This window comes from Typha angustifolia, chromosome 13 (assembly GCF_048772165.1).
Source record: "Typha angustifolia cultivar Huaian chromosome 13, ASM4877216v1, whole genome shotgun sequence".
Lineage (NCBI taxonomy): Eukaryota > Viridiplantae > Streptophyta > Magnoliopsida > Poales > Typhaceae > Typha > Typha angustifolia.
This window is the reverse complement of record NC_133251.1, coordinates 16,775,029-16,787,135: the sequence shown is the minus strand read 5'-3', so window position 1 is coordinate 16,787,135 and position 12,107 is coordinate 16,775,029. Positions and strand designations below refer to the sequence as shown.

General features: G+C 35.7%; 1 protein-coding gene across 1 annotated transcript; it reads right to left on the bottom strand.

Moving 5' to 3' along the window:
- Positions 1-266: 266 nt before the first annotated feature.
- On the bottom strand, positions 267-11,136 carry LOC140773448 (probable CoA ligase CCL8). Its single transcript, XM_073116009.1, has 17 exons — positions 10,865-11,136; positions 10,338-10,519; positions 9,709-9,915; positions 8,679-8,880; positions 7,975-8,063; positions 7,635-7,703; positions 7,332-7,385; positions 6,744-6,851; positions 5,899-5,997; positions 3,770-3,862; positions 3,543-3,620; positions 3,300-3,401; positions 2,140-2,230; positions 1,381-1,454; positions 1,019-1,198; positions 663-716; positions 267-571 (listed from the first exon to the last, which is right to left on the bottom strand). The coding sequence occupies exons 1-17, from the start codon at positions 10,998-11,000 to the stop codon at positions 533-535; spliced, it is 1,857 nt and encodes a 618-aa protein (XP_072972110.1). The 5' UTR covers positions 11,001-11,136; the 3' UTR covers positions 267-532.
- Positions 11,137-12,107: the final 971 nt, after the last annotated feature.

The following is a 12,107-nucleotide window of genomic DNA, read 5'->3' as shown; positions in this document are numbered from 1 at the left end:
TAAGGAGAGATGGAAACAAACTATAAGGAAATCCAAGTTGGGATGCTCTCAGCCTCGGGAACATATGATCCAATATCCTTTTGATGGTTGAATATAAATGTTAAATCTTCTAGGAACAGGTATTTGCAGGTATGCCTATATCTCTCGTCTATCGCTTCAGTTGTGATTCGACAAACCATCTGCATAAAATGAGCTGTCAGTGCAGTACTAATACGCGAACTTAAGGGGAAAAAATTGGAGCAAGCAATCAAAAAACAGGGTTGATATGAACCACAAGAGCTTTCCCAGGCTGGGTAGTTTCTTTGTTTGCACCATTTCATCTTATAATTAAACTATCAACAATAAATGACAGCCTCTCTCATTACATGAATTATGAACGAAGAAATGAGAAGGCTTTATTTATAGCTATTACTATCTAGAGAGAATGTTTTTCCAATCAAAATAGCCTAATTGATTGGGGAATGCTTATAGTTATAAGTTTCATTAATAGAATTGACCAAAATTTCCAATCCAAGGAAAAGCTGCTTCATGTCTATCCTTCCAATAATTTCTTCAGCTCCTTCTTGTTCACCTGAAAACACGGTATCCAATTAGCTGTTGGACAAGGTAAATAAGTACCTACTTACGTGAACGACTTATCTAAATTGAAGAAAAGATCTAACCTTTCCCATGGCATTTCGAGGAAGAGAATCCCATAGAAACAATCTTGTAGGTATCTGAGATTACATCCATAAGATATGGATCAAACACACAACAAGAAATTGAGCTCTAGTATGACTAAAAAGTGTTTAGTATATTGGCTGCCTCTCTTCAGGTCGTAATAAGAAATAACCAGCAGAAAAGAGAAATGGAATTAAAAAAATCAGACAGAAAATAGAGATGTTGGGCTCAAAATTCATTTAAAATGGGAAATTTCTTAAAAGGTAATGTAGTCTGGTAGTTTGATCAGCCAGAAAATTCTTAACTTATTTTAAAACTTCTATGCATACATAAAAGGAAGATGGTCTGGAAAAAAAACCTTATATGGAGCTAATCTCTCTTTCGACCAACTCCTCAACTCCTCCAAGCTAATAGCTGGTTTCATCTCCTTCACTGCTGTTAGCTTTGAGTCTTCCTGAGGCACAACTATTGCACATACAACTTCTCCATAGTCCTTGTCATGCAAGCCCAAAACACAACATTCTGATACAATCTCATGCTGACCAAAAGAAATTATTTCATCATGTAAGTTCAGTAATAAAAGAAAAGAAGCTGGCCAGATCATCTGCCAAACCATCTTATAGTTCATCCCTACATTGACATTTCTTTTCAGTTATCTAATAGATAAAAATCACCATAATCACCACATGGGAAAAACTAGTTGCTTTATGAAGCACTTGCCTCTAAGAGAACTGCTTCAATTTCAAGTGCTGAAAGCTTATAACCACCAACTTTCATTATATCAGCATTGGTACCTGTACATGACAGCGAATAGTTCCAAGGGCAACCAAATTGAAGTTTAGTGAGCAAATAACCAAGTGTATCTGCACTTCTCAGGAAAATAACATATGTTCAAAGAGCAACAACCAATTTAGAAGAATATTAAGAGTAAAACAAAGAATACAGATTAGGCTTGACCCTTAACCTGCTAACCCTATTTCTCAACAAAAAAAAAAGGAGCTTGTTAACCATTTTTTTGCTTAAAGAAGTGGATTTGGGTCAAAGGTAAGGTATCATATAATTGAGAATGCCATAGAATGTGTGGAGCAAAATTCGAGCTTTTATAGAAGCATCAAATCTTAAACAATCAAAAAACAATATGCTCTAACATTTGTCCAAGATGTCAAAATTAGAATCAGGGTTCAGACTGTAGATCATGTTTTTCTGAACCACATGGAGTTCTAGGTGATAGTTTTCAGCATTCCACTGGGAAGTCTAAAGAATGTTCTTAAATAAAAATAAAGCAAGTATAGGTACCAGATTACCAGTGGTAATAAACCTCAGATTTATCGGATACCATTTTTACTCCATGAGATAACTGAGAATAGTGCAACAGATATTTGGAGATAATATGTGGCTTACCATGGGAAATGATTTCACTACAAAATAAAAGGAAATATCAAACAGAAAAGAAAAAATCATGGTGGTGATATAACTTACGGCCTAAAATTATGTAGTAACCATCATCATCCAATGTAACAGTATCACCAGTCTTGAAGAAGCCATCACCAGTAAATGATTCCCTAGTTATCTAAAACCAAAAGAAGGAAAATTAAATGCAGTAAACAAGAAAGAATCTCCAAAAAGAATCATTTCTTACTAGAAGCCATCAATATTCCATGATTCAGATCCCACTGGTTCTATTTTGTAACAAGTTCAATTTACAAGTGCTAGGCCTCTTTGGTTCATGCTTGTGCAACTCCTCTTAACTATTCCACCAAAATATCAAACTTACAATGTGCTACTGAAATTGCATCTTCTGGAATAACATTTATTGACCCTTATAACTTTTAGCATCATTCACCTTTGCATTTCCAAATGTTTCTCCACCCTCCTATTTCAGTTATGGTTGATTTAGTTTTTTCAAGGCTGTCCCAATTTTCCCTACCTAATTCTATCTGCACTGTTTACTTTTATAGTTGAAAGTAAAAAGGTATGAATTGCGTAAATTTGAAAGCCTGCTCTTGCGTGTAAACAAATATATGTGAACTTTTATGAACTTCTAACTTTTTCTTTAGGGGAAAATACATTTTATCCCCTTGTAATTAGGACAAATTCCAAAGTGCCTCTATGAACTTTTATTTGTCACTTAACTCTCATGTACTTCTAATTGATATAAAACTGTTAGTTTTTCCCTCAAAACTGATGGTGAAAGTAATTTTCTATTAAAATTGTTAAACTTTTCAACATTTTTACCTATTATATTATCTCTTTTTAAAATTTTGTGATGTCCAAAACATAAACGTGTGGAAGATTGGGATGAAAGAGCACAAGACAATATATTTCACAAAAACATATATTTCTAATTGGTTGATTTAAAATATAAAGGACATTTTGTTTATTTTATATTAAAATTAACATCTATCAGACAGTTGTATATATGTTGGAATTATAAAGAGGTTAAGTAACACAAACAAAAGTGTATAAATTTTGGTTTAACCATGGGGATGTAAATTGCATTTTCCCCTTTCTTTATTAGCATTTTTATTTGAATGGTCACTTAATCAATCGTACTAGCAAAATTTCCTTTACACAAACTCGAGGTTAAACAAAAGATTATATAAGAATAGGAAAAAGAAGAAAAGGAAAAGCAATCATACCGTAGGTTTTTTCCAGTATTCTTTAAACAGGGATGGACTTCTCACACAAAGCTCCCCCACTCCTGCCTTAATTTCACTCTCATCTTCTGCGATAATCTTGACCTGATCTCAGTTACAGAGAGCTATCCATAAATCTTTGAGGATATACCATAGAAAGAATATGCACGGAGACTATCAACCAATGAAAAATATAAACAATATTATTATCTGATTTAAGTGATGCACAAAAAGTATTTAGCATACCTCAACTCGAGGAAGAGGTTTACCAACTGTGCCTCCCTTTCGGTTACCATGCAAGGGATTAGATAACGCCATGATGAACTGTTAAAGAATCATCGTAGTACAATATGAGACTGCTACTCTTATAAGGAGATAAGGGTCATAACTCATTAAGGCATGCAATCCGAACTAAAATGGTGCTTGAGCATATATGGCTATGCATATCCAAGTTAGACAGTAAGATCACTGACCTCGGTCATGCCGTAGCGTTCCAATAACCGATGACCTGTTATCTCTTCCCACTGTTTCATTACTGGGTAAGGAAGTGCTGAAGACCCACACATCTAATGAGAGAAAAGGTTACACAATAGCATTTATGAAGTCTCATGAAAAGAGAGTGGATTCAGTTAATCAGTATCATAATTTAAGCTTTTTTCCAAACAATAAAGTTCTTATGTAACGTAGAATTCAAGGTTGAAAATTCTCCACAAAAGAATCTGATAAACCATTATGATTGACTATCAATCAACCATCCAGACATTAAACTTCTAAAGTAAACTTTCCTTCAAGTTTCTATTGAAGCAAATCAAGCAAGAGAGGCTTGCCACAAAACCAAGGCTATTCTATCGTTAGAGTTATGAGTTATCTACTTTGTTAGTTGCGGTTTAGTTTTATGAAAGATGGGGGAATAACACAAGTCTATTCTCATGTAGTGATAGCAAGAATATCACTCCAGAATAGATGTTAATGTTTCTTTAATTGAAAAGATTCATTCTCATAAAAGGTCCACACTACAATTTTGCATGTGAGGAAGTCTCTGACTATAGAGAATATATCAATATAGCAAGTATAGAGATATATAAGAATTTGTTAGGGCAAAATTTTTTAATGACAAATTCATGGACACAAAACACTAAGTATTCATCATGCACCATCTAGAAATTATGTATGATTAAGACATATTACTTATGGAAAATTGTTCCATACAAAGAAATAGAAGATTTAAGTGAAAGAAATAAAAATCCAAAATTTCACATTTGCTTCAGTATCGGGTGACCCCACAGATGCTGAATGAAGAGGCATCTACCCGCTACATAAACAACTTGCACATGACAGTGCTGGATAAAATAACATCTAGACGACATGCAGACTGCTAACATAGAATTGATGTCCCAAAATTTAAGTTGCATCCGGATGACACCCAACAGTGTCCCAACGGCATAAGTGGCGTGCAAATGACACTACATGGCCATACGGACGACATGCGCAAGGCAGAAACAAAATTTTGAATCCTTTTCAAACTTGGAGTTGCTTTTTGTGGATTCTCCCAGTATGAAGTATAGATATTTCTCACATTTATAAAAGTAATCCAAAGACTTAAAAAAAGTCATCCAACTCAATGGACTTCATGCAAATCATTTACGAGTTTTAAGATCCTTCACGGAGCATCTTTTATATCGTGAAGAGAACCTTTATCATATGTCCGAAAGCTGGAGCTTAAGTTGATGATCATCAATAGTACCAAAAGAGCTAAATTGTCTTAATTGTCATCATCATCTATCATGTCGACACATTGCATTTGAGATTGATCTGTCGCTCGGGTGCTTGCTAAAGAGAGACGATCTTTTTCTAAAGAGTAATTAATCAAACAGTTTTTGTCCAAGAGATTACTTAAATACTAAGACATTGGAGTGTCCGGATAGACTATAAGTCTTATTTTTATTGCTTTGCAAAAATAAAATTGATCGACTTTGGGCGGGTCGATGGTTTTTCCCTTTCTATGTGAGAGGAGTTTTCCCCCAATAAAAAAATGTATCATGGTATATTGTTATGTTTACTTTTCCTATTCGGTATCTGCTTTATATTTCATATTCTTACTTGGTTTTTACATTTCGACTTGAGTACGGTTTTCATAGTTACAACAGTATTCAAATTTTCATTTCCTACTTGATTTTAGTTTTCTAAATAAGATTCTTAATTCATTTTTCTAAACCTAGTGGGATATGACTGTCCTACATAAATTTGAAATTGGATTTTAACTTTTTGGCTTTGACTGGGCTTTTACTTTCCATATCTTTAAACCTAGTCAAACTAGGAATCCTATCTCCCCACGTATTTTCAGAATCATCTAGCTAATTTTCTTTAATAATTTCCTTAACTAGATAGATTGTGTATGCTGGTCATTATAGAAGACAATAGCAAGTCTAATCTTAAGACCATCTCTTGGAGACCATTAATATTTATTTTGCACTTCAAGAGAAACAAGAGTTGTTAGATACTAAAAATCTAGCATAGACAAGACCAGCTCTTTATTAGCAAGCATCATACATGTGCACTTTAAATAATGAAATAAATAGTCATTAGATATCAGTTGAGTTACCATGAGACGCAACTGCTTTGCAGCAGAAGAAGAAGCTGCTCGTTGATCAGGATCCATAGTTTCATACCCTTGGAGTAGACGTGTATACATTGTTGGAACCTGGAATTCAAAATTACTCTCAAATGGGTAAGAAAACTTCTTCCAAGTACTCAATTAAGTTAAACTCTAAATGAGTAAACTTTTCTTGATAATAAGTTTATCAATAAAAATTATAATCTGGAGTAATAGACTACTATGCTGCATCAACCACAGTATGGTAGATAAGACTGAATAGTCATCTAGATAGCAAATATGACAATGAAGTGCTTGGATGAAAATTTGTGATTTTCTTATTCAAAAACTCAATGCAGTAGAGATGCTATAGTTATGTATATTTTTAGGGGAAGCAGGTCAAGTGATAGGATTGTTCAACAGTTCATCCACTATTCCTTCGATCTTTATGAGTTACTAAACTGACTTTGATTTTCATGCTAGGTTAATTATTTTGGAGCCTTCTCATTTTTGACATGGTCTAGCTGGTCACATATTGTTGGAAAATGCTCAAAGCATTATGGTGGCCCGTGTCCTCTTATATTTTAGAAACACTACATGTGCATTAGTATATTAGAACCTGTTTGTGCAGTAGACTCTTTAGTTTATTAATGTGTTTTTGTCTGTAACTGCTGGTTCTACAGAGGTCTTTGAGTTATTAATAGTTCAAGCATTCCAAATGCATCATCTGCTAACTTACCTCTGCATTATTCTAATAGTTATGGCATTTTGAATGGAAAAAGACAAAAGCAAATAAACAAAACCATTATAAAACTGTAAATCACCACTCAATTGCTAATTTGAGGAGGGCTTACTCCTGTAAACACAGTAATAGCATCATCCATTTTACTACCATCTTTTGGGTATGAATCACGCCACCTCTGCCATATGCCCCGTACACTAAATTTAGGCATGAAATCAACCTGCATATATCGAAACATGGAAGATATCTGAGATGAGAAAATTGCAAGACAAATGCACGTAAGGTGTGAAACTTGAAAAGAGAGCTTACTCAGAGATAACTGACTAAATTATATAAAATTGATTATGTGAAACATGAATTAAAGTGCCTTGCAGCACAACATGGTACCGTTACATGCTACTGCCGAGCAACTGTGCCAGCACAGTATAATGCCATGATGCATGTGCCCTGACAACAACCCCCGGGCACACCCTGTGCCATCTGCAATTAAGTCCTTTAATTTTAACATATCTCTTGATCTCCAAGAGATTGCATACGAACAATGATATAAAGCTATTAGGGCTTATGAAGAGCAGTTCAATCAGCTCCACCACATTAAGAATATCCAAAATTTTATAAAGAGATGCAGCTATAGTTTCCAATAACCTTTACCATGTTATTCCAATATATGAAAATATCCAGAAAGCAGCAGATACATTACCACAGATCCTGCATAAAGAGGTGCAAATAAAGCGTTGAAGAGACCATGCACATGTATGCTATAAGTTAAGGATCTCAGAAACATAAAAGAAAGAGGATGGGACTAAATAATAATGCCAATAAAAAGAATCAGATCAAGAAAAATGGATGATTTCTTTAACTACTGTATGATCAAATAACCAATCTCTGTGTCAACCCATACATGATACATTTTCCATGTAGAAAAGAAAAATATAAAAGGAGTTGGCATTTGAAATTAGACATATAATATGAAATTCGATATGATGAATTCATGGTGGATATGGTGCAAAGGCAGACAATGCAGAAACTGATCAGTAGTTGTATATTCCCATGCCTCTGTCAGACTCTGGACCTGCAAAACAACAAACAGGACAATGACCAGTTATCATATATCAAATTTGTTGGGTAGCTCAATGCCTACCAGAAATTCAGACCATATTGAGTTTCCATTGTACATTAGCTTAAATTTACATCCTTATTCGTGCTAAGTAGCAAATCATATCCATCATAGTAAACAATATAGCGTGCTGCAGCATATTTCACTACTAAAGAATTAATTGGGCTGGACCTAAACAAAAGAGCTCAAGCTTAAGACACAGTAGGAGTTGGACTCAAATATGTACCTGAGCGATTATACTCTTGTGAGTGTGGACAACACCTTTTGGTTTACCAGTTGTACCACTTGTATAAAGTATTAGGGCAGGTTCATCTCCTGCATGTTAAAGATTGCATTCATTGATATATTTGTAAATTGCAACTAGGAAAAAAGAAGCAAGAAGATAAGAGTTTTTGTCACTTTTGATACTCCCTCCCTCCCTTTGCAGATCCACACTAAGTGAAATATAAGTGCCTCAATATTAATGTGATCTTTCATTGCCAGATGTACAAGTAAATGCACCAAAAGAAGCCACAGGATAGAGATTTTGACTTGTTTCCCCTTTTCCTTCCTTTGCAAATCCACAATATAAGTGCAGCAATAGTAATATGATATTTTGATTCACTTGAGGTCTAAATTCTTTACATGGACTTGAAAAGAGGTGTTGTTGACTTGTTTCACATAATAAAGAAGCAGTTGAGGTCAAACAATAATTCCTCGGATATATTCCTCAATACCAGGACTACTGTGAGAAATTTTTTATATCTAGTAGATGCATTCTGTATAGCACTGCAAAAGCAAATATAGAGTGCTGCAATTTCATTGAACTTATGTTGGAAATTTAATAAAATAAGCGATCCAGCTAAAAATGTACTTTCACACTAAGGGAGATATTATTTAGAAGAGTTACCAGGGAGGGCCGTTATAGCAGAAAGAGCAGTCACGAATTACCTTCAGCTATTCTCAAACCATTGATTTTTGCCATGAGATCAGAAATTGGAATGGCTTCTCCATTTCCTGAAGGTTCATGTGATTCCACCTTTGGGGGCATGCAAGTCACAGTAGGAAGAAGAGAAAAATGTGCAGAACATTTAGCAGCCACATTCTCCATTAGCTCTCGATGTTCTTGAGTGCTCAGAATAATGGAAACATCCTACAAGTTTGAATATCTTATTTAACTCTTGCCACATCCAAACAAGAAAGCGAGTGAAAAGACACCATAACAGCATGAAGATGATATTAGAGTTAGACTATATTCCCATAGAATGTCTTGGAGCAAGTAATCAAAATAAAAAGGATAAATTAATTTAGCTTTGTGGCTCCTTCTAGGAGAGAACTATGGCTAACCATGGAAAAAGATCAAAAGGACATGAACCTCATCATGTTTCGAGACTGTGCATCAAGGTCAAGATATTCACCACCTTAGTTCTCTATTTTCTGTTACATATTTTAGATTTAATTGAACAAACAATAACATCACTATTTTCCGCTGTTATTTTCAAAAGAAAAGGCTGAAGCCAAAATTTTAAAATCCCATTAATTGTATGACATGATTCTTGTCTATACATAACAACTGCTGTAAAGGTTGTCAGACCATCGAAAATGCATTATAAACGACAAATACAAGTTGCACTCCATCAAAGTCAAATGAAACCGAAAGTTATCAACTAGCAAGATAACATGACTAGTCTCTTACAAAAATGAAGATAATGTTTTAGCCATACTATGTCCACATGAAAAACTGTCCCTTTTAAGGTGCAATTTTTGTGCTCATCATTGGGAGACCAACATAGGAATTATATTATTTATATGTGGTAATCAAGAGGATCGTATGCCAATAATTCTAATATTTAGTTATTTACTTTCATATTTATATGCTAATTGAAAAGTGAACATATAATAACAAGTAAATTATGTCTGATCGCATAATTCAGCTCACAAGGTTACAACAAAATAGAAGAGTGAAAGATGTTGTACAGACTGAATCATTCATCACATGCAAAAGTTCTGCTTCTGGATAGCTGAGAGCAAGGGGAACTGCAACTCCACCATAAAGCCAAGTGCCAAGGATCCCAGCAACAAATTCAGGAGAAGGTTTAGCCACAATCCCCACCCTTGTATGATGAAGGAATCCTGTTCTCTTGAGGTCTTCAGCAGGAGAAAAATCCGTTGTGCAGCTCTCATGCACCTGTACAATTAGGATGCAGAAGAAATTATTCATCAATGAATAATGGACATAAGACAGTCATATGCTAAACCATTTATACATTATATATGAGATTATATCTACATCTACAATTACCATTCAGTAAAATCAGGATTATCTTTTTAAGCTTTTACCCAGGGTTAACATTGACTTTTTCTGTATATAAGACTAAATGGAGGATAATAAGTATCCTAAACTAAATCAGCCAAGTGAAGTCCAGAAAGTTCAAAATCTTATTCCATTGCTATGTATTATCGTCCAAATAGCTCTCTAATTCCATACACAAGTCCATTTATACTGAAAATTAACGCACTTATTGGTAAAGTCATGGAATTAAAGCTATGATAGATACATCCGAACATAATTATGTAGAAAAAGGGAGAAGATATAGAAAATCTGCTTACTGTCGTAATCTTTTTGTCGTGCAATATGTCCAAGATGTTCAAAGCAGATGCAATGAGTTGAACATAACTATAACTTTTCTGCTCGGCTCTTATAGCGGCACGTTCATGAGTTGCAGAAGCATGTGTAAGAGCTTCTTTGAAGACCTCCATGAATGTACGAGTAGATGGTCCTGTAGTATCAGCTATATCCCAACAAAAGTAAGTACCGATTACGAGTAGATTCAAAACATCCTCTACAAAGGAATAAGAAAACCCCTCAGATATCAAAAGATCCACACTCTCAAAGCAAGAAATGAGAACCGATTATGACTAAGCAGGCAAACAACCCCTAAATCCGATTAAAAGCTTCTCAAACAACCGAACCGAGAAGAACGAAGGAACCGAACTAGATTTCCCATTCAAATGGATGGGATCGTCTAATTCAAACCAATAAACAAGAACCGATTACAACCAAGAAGGCGCGAAGCCCCATATCCGATCAAAACCATCTCAAAAGAAGCAAACCAAAGAAGAACGGAGGAACTCACCTGAGAATAGGTGAGACTGGGAGAGCGACGAGAACCCTATAAATCGGAGCCCGGGAGAGGAGAGTGAGCTCCACCTCCCGCATGGGTAGTGAGCTAAGAAGCGGAAGAAGTGGTTGGGAGACTTGAATGAGATCATAATAACCGACACCCGTCATTTAATCGCCGCTCCTGGGCCCGACCATCGGGGCTCGCCACGCGGGAAGGAGGCGGGGAGAAGAAAAAGGCGAACACAATACCTCGTATCCGTTTTCTCTCACCCGTCGGTCGGTCACCAACCTCGCTCTCTCGAGGCTTTAATAGTCGTGCCGATAAGTGACAAATAGGACGGATCCACTGCAGGTTGGATGCAAAGAATGCGCTAATTTCTGGTACTTGGCAGCCTCCCAGAGGCTCAATCCTACCGCTGGAAAGTTCTTCGGGTCGGACGAAAGCCTAGCCGGGTCATAAGGGTTTGTCTTTTTATCGCTGACGTGTCGCGATACAATTGGGAGGCTATCGTGCTATCTTGGGCCCTATCCATGGGCCACGAAGCTGGCCCATTTATATTATACGTAAGACATCCTGGCTTCTCCTAGTTCTATTATACAGGCAGTAGAACACGTATATATATTATTTGTGCTTTACTCGTGAATAATACATAAGATCTTTATTCATAATTCCATAGCAATCCAAGATATCCAAGGTTGCTCGTATTTAGAAGGTAAAGATAAATAATTTCTTAGCTGAAATATATCATAAATGCGAGTTGAAAAGAGTAGAGGAAAAATTAATTATTTTAATTATTTTTTTTATCGGATAATCAACTGTGGATCACCCACAGTAAATTGGTCGTCCGATCTGTCTGCCATGTACGAATAATGGACCCCTTGTTCATAAGTGAGATCCTTGAATTGTAATAAAATGGGGGTGGGGATAAGAGAGGATTTTATTGGGATAAGTTCAAGTTTTTATCCTAAGGTTTGTCCCAAGAAGCACATCAAAGTTTGAAATTTGATAACGTATCGGGCTAATATTAATAGTTATACCAACTGCTGGTTAGAAAGGAAGAAGGGGGAAAACAACTGCTGGTTTGCCCCCCAACGCAGCATTTTTCGCGGGAAAGGCTATTAGTTTTTTACTATTTCAACCCTTCATCCATCACCCATCGGACGGCCAGGGATGGACTTTAACGCCTGTGCACGGGATCCGATGCAGCATTTAAGAAATATTTTCCGGTGAAATTAATATAAAAGATCTGTCGGTA

What these genes read in the sequence shown, in the direction of transcription:
- LOC140773448 (XM_073116009.1), bottom strand. Translation starts at nt 11,000, where the DNA reads ATGATCTCATTCAAGTCTCCCAACCACTTCTTCCGCTTCTTAGCTCAC. An exon ending in TGCATTGTCTGCCTTTGCAC is followed by an intron (nt 7,386 to 7,634) that starts CATATCCACCAT and finishes ACTTATAGCATA; the next exon opens with CATGTGCATGGTCTCTTCAA. An exon ending in AACGCTACGGCATGACCGAG is followed by an intron (nt 3,621 to 3,769) that starts GTCAGTGATCTT and finishes ATTCTTTAACAG; the next exon opens with TTCATCATGGCGTTATCTAA.